This window comes from Glycine max, chromosome 19, assembly GCF_000004515.6.
Source record: "Glycine max cultivar Williams 82 chromosome 19, Glycine_max_v4.0, whole genome shotgun sequence".
Classification (NCBI taxonomy): Eukaryota; Viridiplantae; Streptophyta; class Magnoliopsida; order Fabales; family Fabaceae; genus Glycine; species Glycine max.
In genome coordinates, this window is record NC_038255.2 from 6,129,873 (window position 1) to 6,147,289 (window position 17,417).

Genomic DNA, 17,417 nt, shown 5'->3' on the forward strand with positions numbered 1-17,417 from the left:
TTATTGAATTTTGTCTTTTGTTAATTTTTCCTTAACATAATTAGTCTTGTTGTTAATATTCCTTCAAATTAAACATGTACATATCATTTATAACTGTTTATCATTGGTGTACACATTTCTTTTCTTAAATTATCATTTAATATATATAGTTGTTTTTATTTTCTTCATAAACATTTAAGATGTAACTGCTGTCATTTTTCCTAAAAAAAACTGCTACTACTACTTTTTTCTAACTGCCTTTTCTTTTTTATTTTTTAAAAGATACCTCTTTTTCTACTAGTTTATCATAAGAATAAAAAAAATAAGAAAAATAACTTTGCAATACTTTTCTAGGAACCCACAAAGTTCTAGGATATTTCTTAAAATGTTTTAGTAAATATATGAATCTCATATTCTTATTGTGACATACTATAGCAGATTGAAAACAAAAAAGAGCCTAAAAAATGAAACTGAAGCTCTGTGAAAGCATATATTTTTTCATACTTTTATGGACGACCAAGCGTGTATAGTGTGATGGTTAATTTTGACTAAAAAAAGCTGGAGTTTAATTCAGGTTTAAAATTAAGAAATTCAAGTTCTATATTTTAATTAGATGGGTTTAAGCCAATTCAATTAGTTTGACTATTTTTTCATCTATACTCTCATTTTCAAGAAAGTATTTACAGAATTTTTAAATAAGATGTGTTTAAGAACTATTTTCTCTCTTATTAATCTAAATGATTTTTCCTACATTTTTTAATATATTTTTTGTGTGTTAATTTTAAGTGGGGCAATTTTAAATGTTTCATTACTAGTAAGTTTCAAACAAATTCATCCCATTTGTTTATTTTGTTTTACTTCACTTTTTTCATTAATGAGAAAAGAAGCCCACAAAAATCATACCAAATATTAGTCAACTAATAACTATGGTTGTGATATTGTTATATTGAAATAAATAATATTTTTTTATTGATCAACATTAATTGTTAGTTTTTATTAATAAAAATATTTAAATTCATGATTTTTTTTTCTTCTTCACAACCAATTCAATCTTATAACCACGATAATCTTTCTTTCTTTTAAAATATTTTTTTTCTTTCTACAATTATCACTTTAGATTGTGTCATGCTTTTTGTGACAATCAATGTCAGTGTTGGATATCCAAATAAAAATTCGATTTCAATTAAAATAAATAAACAAAGCAAAATACCATAAACCCTACACCTAAGTTTTCCATTTAAATTTCTATTAGAAGAAATGCTAAACACACTTCCTAACAACATACCTTATTATTATTAAGTAAAATTGAAACCAGACCTACTTTAAAAAAACCTATTAGATAAAAAGTGAAAGCGATATTATTTAATGAACCAAAAACAAGGACACATATATTTTAATATCTTTTCATAAATCTAATTTTCAAACATTTCCAAAAGGTTAGGTTGAAACAATCATGTGAAGACACTAACTTAAAAAGTAATCCAAGGTTGATTTTGACGGATTTGAAATTTGAAAATAGATTCTATGTATCTTTGGGATGAGTTTATGTTTTTTTTTTAAAGGTAAACGAGTTTAAGTTATCTTTCAAGTCATCCCAGTCTGAATCAATATTTAATATTCTCTTACAAAGTATAAAGTTATTCAAGCAATTAGTGATAATTTTCTTATTGAATAGATAATATTTTGTATAACATAATATTGTATTTATTACAATATTACTTATTTTAAAATATTATTTATAAAATTATTTTAATTTAAGTTTTATGTTTCTTTTATTCTACAATTTAACTATACATAATATTAAGATTGATATATCACATTAAGAAGTCAGGTTGACCTGATCTTGTCTCAAGTTTTAATTGGATCATATTCAACTTTAACTAAATGACCATATCTAAATTTCAAGTAGAAACAACAATGCACCTATCCCAACCTCTCCCTTGCTCACCCATACTCATCTTACTATAATTCTATCCATATGATTAACAAATTAAAAGTAAGGAAATCTACCTTTTAAGCATGACAACGGGACGAGTTGAAGACGAGAATAAAAGTGATGGTTTAAAATTTGAATACTCATTTTCATTCATGTATGATTTTATCTGGTTCGGGTATACCACAAATAACCCATCACACCCTTTTTTTATACTTTAAGTTTTAATTTATTGGTATATTTTGAAATAAATTATATATTAAGTTATTAATTATATTTTAATTAAAAAATATATAAAAATAATAAATAACAAAGATATTAAAGACAAATAATTTAAAATTAAATTATATTTTAGTTAAATGTATAATTTTAAGTTTGTTATTTAATTATTATTATAATTTAAATTATTTAACTATCAAAATAATTAATTTATATTTAAAAAATATAAAAAATTATAACAACAAAATCTAATATATTATAAATGTATGTATATGTTGTAACAAAAAATTATATAAAGATGTCACAGGGGCATGCATGAGTAATGGATGGTTAGATATCCATTCCCATCTCTATCTTTATTTAAGTTTTTTTGACTAATACCCATATTTGTATCCGGTCAAAGTAAGTATTTATCGTCAAAGTCGAAACAAGTTCAAGTATATACCAGTTGGCTCAAGTTTCTTTGCCATGATTGTAATGACTGTTTCTACCTAACTCTCTGGAAAACAATTTTTTTAAAGCATTTTCTGAAGTTCTCCCAGAAAAAAAATATTTGAACCTCAAACTGAACTAATCCAACACAACTTTACACTTCATATTATGAAGCTAAATGAGACCAAACAAAAGAAAAATAGAGTTCACATTTAGTTGCGCAGAACAGTTTAATCCCCATTTTGCTGTTTAATTTAAAAGCAATGACATCTACTTTTAGCATCTCCTCATGGTTGTTTCAACCTAACTTTTTGGAAAACTATTTTTTTCAAACAATTTCTGAAGTTTACCCAGAAAAATATAGTTGAACCCCAAACTTAACTAATTCAATACTGCCTTACTCAGCATTTTTTTTTTTTAAAAAAAACATCCTTACACTTCATATTATGAAACTAAAATGTAACCCAACAAAAGAAAGAGGGTTTCATTTAATTGCACAAAAAAGTTTAAGCTCCATTCTTGTGGTTTTCGAAGGGAGAAATAAAAAAATGAATTTGCAAAATGACATTCAGCATCATTTGGAAGGATCGAAGTTGAAAAATGTTAGTAGCACATTTTTTAACACTTCATTATTGGTTAAAATTGATTGAATATAAAAAAATTGTGTAGGTTATCCTCCTTATTTAAAAAACCTTCTAACGATTATACAGTTTTCAATAACTAAGAGAGTGTTGCTAAAACTCCTCGTTATAAAATGAATTTGAAATGAAAATTTGACGCTTCCAATGATTTAAACCAGAGCTGATAGACTAAAGCATTGATTTATAGGCAAATGAATAGATAAACTAATGGTACACCTATTTATCCCTAATGCAACTATTTGTACAAGTATAGGAGCTTCTCGGTACCTCTATTACATCATATCTCTAATCCTAATCAACTTTCCTACAAAACTGTATGCAGTTTTAAAGTTCCGAAAATTAGATGGACTGATTGATGATTTGTTTGAATGAATGCTCGAGCATTTGTGCTGCTTCTATACACAACTAGCCGAAAGTAAATCCTTGTAATTCAAAGCTTGCACTTAAAAGGTATAGAGCTACGAGTCGTCTTCGTCTTGGAACTCATCAGGTATAATCAATTTCTCAACGGCAGCCTGTTTTAAAAAGAAAAAGAAGCTTCAAATCACATAGGAAGAATAAATAATGGCAACAACAATATGTTGTGTACTGTAGTGATCATACAAATTAACTAAGCATTCACCAAACCAATAAGAGAGTGGAAAGATCAGTTATTTGTAAATATTGTTATCGAGTTTAGAGCCAAAGGATTGTTGTAATGCTGTTATAAACCAATCACCTTAATGGTAGCAGCATCTGTTACAGATGGTTTCAAATCCAAAGCAACACCATAATGAAACATTGCTCTCTCATGCATGTGACGCCTTCTATAGATATTGCCCATCAAAGCATAGACACTACTTTCACGAGGTTGTGCCTCTTTCAGCTCCTCTAGGACATCCAAAGCCTCGTCAAATCTTTCTAAGCTTACGAGTATGCTGGCTTTTTGATACATGGGAAGTGGATTTTTCTTATCTTCCAAAATAGCCTTCTCCATTATGGCCAATGCTTCCCCGCTTCTCTGACAAATCACAGAAGCATAATTTCAGAATCCTGGATAAAGAAACACGAGCTAAAGACAAATGCAATTGTAGTTTGTACATTGTACCAGTACAACCAGTGAGGCAAGAGATTATTAACCTTTAAAGCATGCAAAGCAGTTCCAAGGTATGACAATATGACAGAAGATCGTGGGTTGATTTGGTAGGCCATATGGAAATGATGTTCAGAGAACTCATACTTCTCTTGGCGAAGATATAGCATTCCAAGTCCATACCATGCATTATAGTGCCTTGAATCAACCCTGAGTGCACTATGGTAGCACTTAATCCCATTTTCAAAATCTTCTAGTGCAACATACCTGCAAAGAACAGTGTGAGTTGCTGAAAACATGCGTGGACACATGTGTATCACAAACGAAAGAGTAATGTTCATACTCATGTCCGCATAGGGTGTGTGCATATGCAAATCTGGGATTCAGTTGAACAGCCCGTTGAAAATTCTTCAGTGCCGTTTCATGATCTTTCTGTAGACTGTAGCAATTACCCATGGCACACCTGCCACAGTATTCAACAGAAAAGATAAAACCAGGATAAGTGACAATAATTAAAATAGAACAGCAAAATACAAGTGGGGGGTGGGGGGGGTTCAACTCTCAAGCTTTCAACTTTCCAAAGTAACATTCCTTGGTGATTGAACAGCAAGATAATATAATCATCAGCCTCACAACCAAATCTAGTAAACCATAATATACACAAAACATTCAGTTTGGCTCAGTGAGGGTGCACACGTACACAGGAAATGATGCAGTTTTAACCCATTTGGAAAGACAGTAGTATGCAAAAAATGACTTCTAAAGAAATTTCAGTCCAAAAAATTGAAAATTGTTACACAAAGAATTACAATAAAGTTCAATGTAACACTACCAAGATTGAGGAGCTAAGCGATCAGTTGAAATCAATTCCTGTGCCAGGTAACTTAGCTTCATATCTTCCTTTAAATGCTGCACCAGTTATAAGTCAGTTCGTCATGTAGTAAACATCCAAGTAATCATTTAAAATTTTAAACTTTAAGTGGAGGGAAGAAGCTAAAGAAATACAAAGATATTCTAGGTGCCACATATCAAACCCAGGATTCCTTCGTAAATTTGTAGACAACAACCATCAACAAAGGAATCATTTTACATAAATACAATGTAGCTATGTAGCATCATAGAAATCATGGCCTCAAACATATTCTAGGTGTAACATTAGCCTAGAAGCCCAAAGCAAGAGCATCAAAATTCAAAACATGTTGATTAAGGCAATATCTTTTATCAAGAGATTTTAATAGTCGGATAGACAAAATGTGCAAGTCTGAAGTGCAACAAAAAAAGAAATATAAATGATTTGCTTTAAACAAAGAAAATATGTCAACTTACATAAAGGACTGTTGAGTGTATATCCATTCCTTCCAAACTATAAGGTGTAATCTGACGAGCATGACTAAAGGCACGATCAGCTTCTAAATAATCAACTAGCTCAAAGTATGCTTTCCCAACCTTCATTAAAACATGTTCAAGTAAGGAGATTTCAAAGGAGTTGAATTGATGAAACCAAATCCAAACAGTATGTACAAGGAGTAGTTTCTGTACAAGGAGGCATTGATTGGCCAAATTCTATTATAGTTTTTTTAGATGGAACAATTTAATAGGGGAATTCATTTTTTCAAGGAAGTGATAAAATAACTTGTTTGGATAGAGTATTTAAAAGGAGATTTAATTTTTGGTATTTTATGAATCATTTTAATTGACTAATACAGTGAGATTTCAAATTCTCTCAAAAAATAGAGAATTTGAAATTCTTTTTTCGCTCAACACTCACGACTACGGGTGACCAAAATTTTTACGGACGATATCGACATAAGTTGTTTTTCACTGACGTTGGCCGAGGTTTTTTCGGTCAGAATTTTTTTGTATGATGTCAACCAAAGCTATTTTTTGTCGATATCGGCTAAGATTTTTTTTAGATGATGTTGGTTATGGTTATTTTCTCACTGACGTCAATCATGAGAAATTTTTGCTAATTTCGGCTAAGGATTTTTTTGGCCGTTGTCATCCAGGTTTTTTTAGTTGATGTTGACCAATGATTTTTTTGGCCAACGTTGGTTAGATTTTTTCTATTGACATCGGTCATGACTAACTTTTGAGCAAACACCTGTTAGGGTTTTTCAACCGACGTCAACTAGGTTTTTCCAGCCAACATCAGCCAAAGCTATTTTTTAGTCAATATCGGTTAAGGTTATTTTTTAGCCGATGTTAGCTAGGGTGTTTTGGCTGATGCCAACTAGATTTTCTTAGCCAACGATGGTTAGGATTTTTTTGCTGACATTGACTAGGGTTTTCTGGTTGAAATCAGCCAAAGCTATTTCTTAACCATATTAGCTAGGTTTTTTGATTGATGTTGTCTAGGGTTTTTTCTGCTAACACCAGCTAAGTATTTTTAACCGACATCGGACATGATTATTTTTAGTCGACATCGACTAGGTTCTTACAGTCGACATCCATTAGAGTTTTTTCCGTCGACATCAGTCAGAGCTATTTTTTAGCCAACATCAGCCACGGCTATTTTTTAGCCGATGTTGGGTAAGATTTTTTGTCCAACATTGATCAGGACTATTTTTTTAGACAACTTCGACTAGGAATTTTTCGGCCAACGTTGACTAATGATATTTTTCGGCCAACATCGGGTAGGTTCTATTGGTCAACATCAACCAACCTATTTTTTAGCCGATATTGGGTAGATTTTTTTGTCAAGGTCTGCTAGGATTTTTTAGGCCGACGTTAGCTAAAAATAGCCTTGGTCAATGTCGTTCAAAAAGACCCTAGCCGGTGTCGGCCAAACAAACCCTAGCCGACGTTGGTAAAAAAATCTAGCCAACATCGGCTGAAAAATAGAATCAACCAACGTTGGCAAAAAAATAGCCCCGGCTAACGTCAGCTAACAAATATTCCCGGTATACGTTGACAAAAAAATCCTATTTGATGTCGATTGAAAAATAGCCTTGGTTGATGTCGGTTTAAAAACATCACTGGTTGTGGTCAGGCAAAACAACCCTAGTTAAAATTATCAATATTTTATATTTATAAATTATTAAAAATTAAAAATATTTTTTAATTAATATTTTAAAATTAGATTGTGTTTATTTTCTATAAAGTTTAATATTAAAATTTCATCTATTTAAAATATAAAATTGAAATTTTGCATATGGAGGAAATTGAATTGCCCTATCCAAACAAAGAATTTAAAATAGAAGAAATTTGAATTGAATTATCCAAACAAAGCATTTGAAAAATGAAGGAAATTAAAATCAAAGCAATTCAAATTCTAGGCATTTCAAATTCCTTGAAATTTTGAAATTCTTGATCCAAACACAAGGTAAGGCAGTTATGTTTGTATTAATTGGACAGTTATGTTTAATGGTGAGTTTTAATATGTGGTGTGACAGTAGGAAGCAGTTAAGATAGTTTGTTGGTACTTAACATAAACAAAATTGAAAATTCAAGGAAAATGATACAAACTTTGTTATATATATATATATATATAGGCTCCAGGATTTATAATATCTTCATACTTATCATATGCGCCAATACATGCTATTTTGTAAGCCCCTCCAAAAAAAATAATTGGACACATGTGTCCAAGTCAGACATGTGCCTGGCATATATAAACTACAGCAAATTGTTATGTTTGCTTCATAGGTCATAGTTTCATATCTCCTTGTTCTCTCCCACCAACTGACTTATAATCAAAGAGCAACTGTCCAAAAAGATTACCTATTGTCTATCAGGTGGAGGAAGCCTAGTAACAATTTATATATTTACAGAACCCCCACACAAGAGTCTTCCAGGCTTGAAGCCTGAGCAAGGCACAAGCAAAATATACATTTGTGCTGACTGCTGAGATTTAATTTAGGCTCTGAAATTTAATTTAACAGTTTCTTTCGTTCTTTGTTTTTATTTCTGTATTTATAATCTCGTCAAAAGTTGAAAAAGTTGTGATTTTCTTTACATCTTATATTCATTGGATTAAGTCACAAATGTAAAAGATTGGTTATTAACTCATTAGTTATTAGTTATAAAGTGGATACAAGACAGTGAGATTAATTATGATTTGAGTTTAGAACCTCAAACAACAAGACTTCATATACAGAAAAATACTATTTTTATTAGTGAGGAAAGTGGGGAAGTGTAACTAAGGGGCAAACTAGATATCCCTCAAACGAAGTGGGAAAAAATTAAGTACAACAAAAAACAAAATTTCTATGTGCACATAACAAAATATTGGAATTAAAAATCATGATTCATGAGCATGAATGCAGTATATCTCTATATCAAAATATATGTATGAAGAATCCCAATGAAAGACCAGAGAAAGCATGCCAAACTACCAAAGTTACCTGAGAAAGAACCCAGCCAGTGTTGTAATGCTTCTGTGGAAGTTTCAGATAGGTATCTAGTGCATCCTGCTCTACCATAAACAGATATTAGGAAACATATGCAACTGGGGACAAGGTATTTATCTCATTTTATTTTTCCAATTTCAAATCCCTAATTACAATACATTAAAAATATAAATATTATCAGGATTTTCCCCAGAAAAAAAAATTAATTAATACCTGGCACCTATATAAGCAGGAAAGTCTATAGCCTTCACCAAGAACTCTTAGAAGGGTTAATATTTCTGAAGCGCCAGTGATGACCTTAAAACCACTTGTAACTTGCCCACCAATTTGAAAAGTTGCTGCTTCTTGCTCATAAGATTTGGCTTCAATGACAGGAGATGAACAAGAATTTATAGATGTACTATTTAAAGAAGAATCATCCGGAACATCATTACGAATCCCTAAAATTAAAGAAATGAAAAATCATTAAGTATTTGAAACTAGGAGTGAAGGAAACTTTTAGGCAATAACCACCTTAAGAAAAAAAATGAATTAACCATAATCATCAACTGATATGCAAACCTCTAGGTTAATATAGTTCAGCATATTATGTTGACACCTAGCAATGGATTAATATTTCAATCTGGCTCACCAATTTAAATAAGCAGACATTAAAGGAGCTAGCCAGACCATCTATGATATGAATTTTCCTTTTGATATCTTTAGAAAGGATATAGCATAGAAGAAAATTGACAAGAAATCCAATATCATGAGCTGGGGGAATGCAACTTGTACAAGTGAATGACTGAACTAACATTGCAATAAAACTATTTGCGAAGGGAAACACTTCCATATAAAAGAATGAAGTTATACAATAAAGTAGTGAGATATATAAACATTCATCACCTTCATCAATGTTTTCATTGGCCCATGACTGCCCTTTCCGAATTGCCATGGTACGAAATGCCATATGGTTTAGCTTTGAACCTCCCTTGTAAGAGTTATTAGTTCCATTTCCAGATACAACAGTTGAATTAGCATTTGTGTTTACACTTGAGTCACTAGAGAGTCGTGATGTACGTCGAGGACCAGAATCAGAAAATAATCTACCTGAAATCTGTAACAATATATATTTAGGGAACAAATGAATGGTAAAACGATGTGTTTTATAATCCGGAAAAGTCAAGCACTCAGCCCAGAGTATATATTATTACAATTATGCAAAACACTCCTCAAAAACAAAAGTTACTCAACAGAATAAATGGTCAACTAATTCACATGTCATAATATGCAAAATATATTCAACTGTTCATCTTACGATGTATAGCACTAAGCAAAAACCCCCAAAGAACAGAATGCAAAATAAACTATAGCTAAGCTGAGATGCCAAGGGTATGCAGAAAATTGAGTAACAATATTGCAACCATATAAGCGAGAATCAATGGTAATTGGTTAACATGAATTAAAAAGGTAAACTTAGATACCCATAACATCATAATTAGATGTAAACATAATTGACGTGCCATTCCCATAACGAAAGGCTCACACAGCTTAATGCTTGATTGAAGATTGGCAGTTTTGATGTTAGCAATCTGTATTAATCAATATCACTACTGCCAAAAGAAGAAAATATATCCAACACTGCCATGATTCACTCAAATCAATCAATCTCCATATACAGAGAAAATCCCAGAAAGTTAACATGTTTATTTATTGACACAAATAGAGGTTGATCGACAGAACCAACCTTTCGTAACTTTCCCTCACCCACAAACTTTCTTCGAGGGGCTTGAATAGGAGAGTTTACTGTTGACTTAGGGGAACTGTCAGCACCAAGTGTAGTAAGATTTTGGTCATTTGGCAGCACGTTCCTACACAATGGGGGTGGAGCAACACTTGACAACTTCAAAATGAGAAAACATGTCATTCATTTGAAAAAGGAAAATGGACATCAAACTCATGTAATTGACCAAGGAACCTGCATTATCAATTTATCATTTAAGGAAAAATGGGATGGCTATATATATTATTGTTGGAGAAAAAAAACCAAGTCCCACATCGGCTAGAGATAGGACCAAGATAAAGCATATAAGTTGGGGGCAACCCTCACCCGATGAGATAGCTTTTAGGGTTGAATTAGGGTGTGTTTGGTTTAGAGGATGGAAATAGAAGAGAAATTTTTTAATTAAAGTAGAATGTAAAAGGTGTGGGTCCCACAAAAAAAGTACAAAATTTCTCTCCAATATGCTTTCTTTCCTCTCTACCAAACACACCATTAAGCATAAACAAAATAGCTTTTAGGGTTGAGTTAGGGTGTGAGTGTGAGGGGATATTTTGGGAAAAACTCAAGTCTTACATCAGCTAGAGATAGTGCCAAGATAAAGTATATAAGTGGGGGTTAATCCTCACTCTATGAGCTACCTTTTAGGGTTCAGTTATGTCCACACACACACACACACACACACACACATATATATATATATCCTGCTGGTTGAATTGAAAATTGTGGAAACTATATTTGGATAAATAGTGTAGCTTTCCACAAAATTTTAATAAACATTAATAGGCATACACAATATAAAACTACAGTCACCTGTGCAACCATTGGAGAAGGGGTGTTATAAAATGACATGTTAGATGAACCACTATTAATAGGTTGACCAGCAGCTCCTCCTAAAATAGATGCTCCATGATGATATACAGCAGTATCCTTGAGACCTTGCATTTGTTTGAGTTGCCTTGGACTCGCTTCTTCAGACATACAAGGTCTTGCAGCAACTTCATTAGTATGTTCAGATGACATATGTGAGTTTGGAGAGGTTGAACAATTGAGGTATTGCTTTTGTATGCAAAAAGCTGCTGCTTCACCAAAAACTACAGTTGCTTCTTCAGCAGCACCTAGATATTTAAAAAACAGTGTAATGATAACATTGATGAATGAGCATAAGAAAATAATATATAGATTTACATTAGAAAAATGAAACAGTCATTTCAAAATCTAATTTTGCATTGGTTTCCGGGTAAACATATGCTTTCTATTGAGTCAGATGACAGATTCAGTATTAGGTACAGCCATAAGCACTTAAGTAAGAAAAACAAATGTATTTTCTAATGCTCATTACTGTTATGTTTTTTCATCTATCATGTGTGCAAACCACAATAAACTATGTTCGATGCTCTGTTACCAAAACATCATGTTATAACAATAAGTGCACCATTACCATACCATACAGTTTAAAATGTTTGCTTAGTTTTTAGCAACCAGCCATTTAAACTACTAGGTTTTGCCAGTTACTTAATCATGTATGTTCGGTGTACATTTGGAATTAAGTGAAATCATCTCATATTACCTAATATACACAATTCCTCATATGCAGCCCACATTAGAGGATCCATTGAGAGTGCCTGCTTGAAATGTTGTATGGCATTTTTCCTTCTGTCAGTGCATCTGAAAAGGCAGAAAATTATTAAAGGGAATATAGAAGGATGAATATAGATAAGAAAATAGCACAAACTAATTAGAGGTTAAAGTTTTAAAGTTTAGGTTGCTTAGCAAAAATAGTTTGTATAGAGCTGGTTATAAAATTCAAGGGTTGAAATCACACCTTATTGTCTACTTAAAATGTGTAACACTCAACAATTAGGGAGGGTGTTGCATAGACAAAAAACAGAGAAGGATGAGGGTTCAAAGATGGATGCATGGGAAAATACAGCCAATTAGGGATTCTTTAAATTCTAAAAAGGGGGACGGAAATTTCAACATTTCCCCTAGCACCCCCCCAAAAAAATTGATGCTGTTTAGTAGGGCAAAAAATGGGGGTTTCCAAAAAAACCCCATTATAGTGTCACTATAGTATTGCAATGACCACTATTTTGGTCGTGACTGCAGCCACTATGGTCACTATTTGAAAATACACCACTATTCAAACTTTGTAGTGGTTCATGGCTGCTCTGAACTGCTATAGCATGTGTAAAGTTGGTACCACTTATATTAATAAATATGTTCTAGGGAAGGTCATATAACTATAATTCTTAGCCTCTTGTACATTCCACTAAGAAGTGAGAAGAGGCAAACTAATTTGGTGTCGGTCATTGTTAAATATTTGCATGTATGTCCTTTCAAAAAAAAAAATTGCAAGGTCATTGATGAGAAGACAGTTCAACTACCTGTAAATGAGCCCTAATAGATAATGACCAGTTGCACCATTTGGAACCTACATAGTAAGGAAAATAAAATTAACAAAATCATTCATCTTCTTCCAAAAAATGCACCAACAAACTATAATAAAAACAGCTTGAAACAGAGGGGATGTCAGAACTTATGCGATAAGTGAACCAATAATAGCAAACTAGACTAGAAATAAAGCAGAATAAGAATGATAACAAATTTAAAATTGTTTGGGAAATAAAATATGGACACCTATATAATCATTACTCTAAAATACATACTAAACTGTGTTTTATACCTCTGCACCGGGCTCATCGGCATGACATAATGCATCTTCAGCTTCACTAAGAAGATCCATATGAAAGCATGATAACGCAAACAAGTACCGAGATTGAGCCGTTTGGGCTCCTTCAAGCAATAAAGCAAAAAAATAATGAGAGAGTCAACTGTCAAGCGATATAATAAGAGGAGGCACTGCTACAAAATAATAGCAACCAAAGGAAATAAAGCATTCTATTAAAAGCTAATTAAAGAGGTAGAAAAGGAAGTGCGATGTTCAAAAAAAAAAATACGACATAACTAAATAAGGTAAAAAAATACCCTTTAAGATATGGTATGCACAATAAGCTTGATTGCTCTGCAAATAACAGCCAGCTAACAATTGCAAATTTGTCTGTATAAAACAAACATTATTATCAACCACTGACTAAGAAAGTATAAAAGATGTCCTTTAGCAAGTGACATTGACTTAAAAATAGCCAAATACAGGGTGCAAACCAATTTCATGAATAAATAGTGTTAAGGGTAGAAAATTGTTGATTAGGCACATTCCAATACAAGTATCATAGACACATTCAAAACACATGTATCTTAGGTACAAGAACAATAAATAAGGAGGATACATTGTACATATTAAGTCAGAAAGATAACACAAAAATGTATAACAATAATAAATAAAAAGTTAATAATAAAACATATCACAGTAGTGAAGCTTAAATATGGACATTTTCTCTCTAACAGATCTGCATGATTCACATTTGTCGTAAATGAATATAATTAATGTCAGGTTGCGTTATGTCTTGAACAACAAGAGCAACCATTGAAAGTTGAACCTTCTGACTGAATAATTGCCTACTCAGACTTGGCAATTGAGGAGTTGTGAATCGTCTGACTGAGATCTATCGGTCAACGGTCGATGTCCCACCCATGACTGATCTAAACTAGCAAAACCAACATGATGTTTACGGTCTACAAAACCCTTCTGCAAAGATGCTAGAAGCCCACGAAGAATTGTGTGCCCCAGGCCTTGGTGGCCAGTATAGCGGCCTCTAAAACCTTCCTGCGAAACTAGCAAAGGCAAAATCGGCACCACTCCCAAAAATGGCGGGAACAGTTGACGAAGGACACACTCATTAAATAGGCATCACCAACCTAGGTCACACCAAGTCACATATGATAGAGCTCACTGGACTCTTGAGTTCATACCAAACTTTATAACTTTCACTGTTACGGCACAAACAAACTCAAATTTTGGAAGCTGGAAAAATCACCATCCACAGTTTATCACTTCAAAACAAAAGAAAGCTAGCAAACACACGCAAGGAAACTCCAAACCTCAATTCACTCACTCACACAATTAACGCAACACGAAAACAAAACGGAATTCCAAATCTCTCAAAGCAAAAAACACTCCATCGAGAAACTTCAACAGAGTAATCGAATCAAACAGCTACCGATAACCTAACCAGAAGCCATCGATCACAAAGGTAATACAGCGAAAGAGCGCGCCGAGAAACGTAAATTAAAAAAATAAAAAGGAAAAACAATTTAAATTCCTCTAGCTCGTAGGTTTAAGTAACTAATTTTCTTCGCCGGATAGGTTTGCACGAATTTCTGAGGAACCAAACAGATATTAAAAAAAAATCAATTTTCAATTTTCAATGTGAGTGTTGAAAAAGAGAGAAGAAGAAATAATAAAAAAAAAAAACACCTCGGAGGGAAACTGAGCACAGAGTCGCTGCGAGATGAAGATGGCGTTGGAGTGCATGAAATGGCGAAGACTCTTTTGAACGCAATCTACGAGTATTGCTTCCATGGCTCTCTCGCTCGTAACGTTCGATTTTTGTTTTTGTTTTCTTTCACTCTCAGATAAAAACAGGACCTGAACGAAACACAAGAAAGTGAGTGTGGGGTTTTTTTGGTTTCATTCAGTCTTTTTTTGTTAATTAAATTTTTAGTCCACAAAATTATGAAGGTTTTGAATTTTTATCCCTAAACTATTTTTTTTGGTTTTTAAATAATTTTCTGATATTACAAATAATAATCTATGTTAATGGTTGAGCTGTTTATTGATGTGGTCGAGAATATCATTATAGATTATTGAGAGGATAAATTATTATTTCGAGTTGCAAATCTCCCCATGAAGATTATTGTATGCTTATGGGTCTTTGGAATTTTATGATTTAATAATTATTCTTTTCTTTTCTTTCATTTTAATAGCATAATATTTTAATTATTTATCTAAATATAATAAAACTTAAGACAAATATGTGATATATAGATGACATTCTAATTGTTTCATGAGACTTCATCACTTAACAGAAGACATTAATGATATAAACTATTATAATTACAACAAATTCTTTAGGGGTCAAATGTTTTTAAAAAATAGTTTAGGGATCAAAAATTCAAAATTCCATAATTTGATAATTAAAAATTAAATGATTAAATTATTCATTTGATACATATAATTTCACAATTCTTATATTTTAGTCTTTATAGTTTGAAAGTGATTTTTTTAGTTTCTATAATTTACATTTTAATTCTCTTTTGGTCCTTGTAGTTTAAAAGTTATCTTTTTAGTTCTTATAGTATATATTTCAATTCTCTTTTAGTCCCTATAGTTTAAAAGTGATATTTTTAATCTCTATAATTTGTATTTTAATTATCTTTTAGTCATTACTAAAAAAATATATAAAAATAATTACTTATAAATTAGTTATAAATTATAAATTATTTTTTATTACAAATTATCTTGCGATAAATTAGTTACGAATTACTTGATAATATTTTTGTAGTTAATTGTAATTGATAATATTACTCATATTTTGATGATAAGGACTAAAAGAGAATTAAAATATAAAGTATAAGAATTAAAAAAATCACTTTTAAACTATATGGACTAAAAAAGAATTAAAATGTAAATTATAAGGACTAAGGGATTAAAAGAAAATTAAAATATAAACTATAGGAACTAAAAAAATCACTGAGGACTAAAAAGTATAAATGATAAAACTATAGAGACCAAATTAATAATTAAACCGAATTTAATTAATCTTTTTTTTTTAAAACATTATCAATGAAAGAAGCGAATAGACATACTATCTTTTTCAATAGTCATTAATTAATTTAAATTTGAAAAAATGAGAGCTGGGGCGAGAAGGGGAGTGGACGGTGGGAGAGGGGATTCTTGGCGGTGGGAGAATGGAGGTGGTGCTTTTCACACAAAGGTGCAATCTGATGATGGGTGGAATCTTGTGCAATATCGTAAGAGGTGGGATGGGGGGAGAGGCTCTGGTTATACCAAACCAGATATTTATCAATCCAGGGATCAAAGGAGTAAGGAGCAACTCCAATCAACAACGATTTACATCACCAATTTTGCGGAGGAGATGAATGCGAAGCACTTGTTCAACAGTCTCAGGAGCTATGGTGACTTGCAAGAGGTGGTGATTCCGGCAAGGAGAAATAGGATGGGTAAAAGATTCGGTTTTGCTCGTTTTTGCCGGATTCAAGAGCCGGAACGATTCGCCATGAAGCTGGACAATATTTTCATTGGAGGGGATAAGCTTTTTGCAAATCTTCCTCGATATCAAAGAGATCAAGCGAAGAAGATGCCCGGGGATCCAATATCGAAGGAGAGTGAGCCGGTGGTACGGAAGTCAACTCAGGTGTGGAAACCGAAAGTCATTGGCCAAGCTAGTAAAATTACAAACGGATCCATGCATGACCAAATGGGTGGCGAGCTGAAGTATGAGGCAAAGGTGGAGGATATGAAGCGTCTAAGTAAAGCTATGGTCGGAGTTGTGATACATCCGGGCCAATCTTATCTTATACAAGAACAGTTTGCTATGCAAGGGGTGTTTAAAATTTTAGTTACTCCCTTAGGAGCTAACATGGTTCTCTTAGAAGGTAGTGTCGATGACGAGGACTTCCAAGGCTACATAGAGGAAGCGAAAGGGTGGCTACAACAATGGTTCAAAGAAATCAAGCCGTGGAATGCGTCGATCGTAGACGAGGAGAGATTGGTTTGGGTGAGATGTTACGGGGTTCCAAGCCACGTATGGGATTCCGATTTCTTCTCTTTTTTAACGAAGGATATTGGCGTTTTTGTAAACTCTGATGACAACACCATGAAGAGAAAGACAATGGATGTAGCTCGATTAATGGTGCGCACAGTCAAAAAAGAGGCAATTCATATGATCCGTAAGGTGTGTATCAATGGCGTCCCTTTTTCCATTAAGATGGTGGAGGATTGGTTTGGTACAATACAATGGAGTAGTTTACAGGATCAAAGTAAGCGCGAGTTATATAATAATGAAAATTCTTCTAGTGACGATGAAGTGTGGCCGGAGAGTTCGCCGGA

The 17,417-nt window shown here is 32.6% G+C and overlaps 1 protein-coding gene across 3 annotated transcripts; it reads right to left on the reverse strand.

The window, feature by feature from the left end:
* Nucleotides 1–3,368: 3,368 nt before the first annotated feature.
* On the reverse strand, nucleotides 3,369–14,969 carry LOC100813971 (cell division cycle protein 27 homolog B). 3 transcript variants are annotated; one of them, XM_006603894.4, is made up of 16 exons: nucleotides 14,763–14,966; nucleotides 13,373–13,445; nucleotides 13,071–13,180; nucleotides 12,772–12,818; nucleotides 11,955–12,052; nucleotides 11,198–11,502; nucleotides 10,352–10,507; nucleotides 9,511–9,721; nucleotides 8,839–8,987; nucleotides 8,620–8,685; nucleotides 5,603–5,722; nucleotides 5,109–5,185; nucleotides 4,620–4,739; nucleotides 4,324–4,543; nucleotides 3,923–4,204; nucleotides 3,369–3,719 (listed from the first exon to the last, which is right to left on the reverse strand). In XM_006603894.4, exons 1-16 carry the CDS (start codon nucleotides 14,865–14,867, stop codon nucleotides 3,663–3,665), a joined length of 2,196 nt encoding a protein of 731 aa, XP_006603957.1. In that variant the 5' UTR covers nucleotides 14,868–14,966; the 3' UTR covers nucleotides 3,369–3,662. The 3 variants fall into 3 exon arrangements, with proteins under 3 accessions (XP_006603957.1, XP_003554969.1, XP_006603958.1); XM_003554921.5 differs by having other exon boundaries at nucleotides 8,839–9,065; nucleotides 14,763–14,965; XM_006603895.4 differs by lacking the exon at nucleotides 3,369–3,719 and having other exon boundaries at nucleotides 4,094–4,236; nucleotides 8,839–9,065; nucleotides 14,763–14,969.
* Between the last annotated feature and the right edge of the window lie 2,448 nt (nucleotides 14,970–17,417).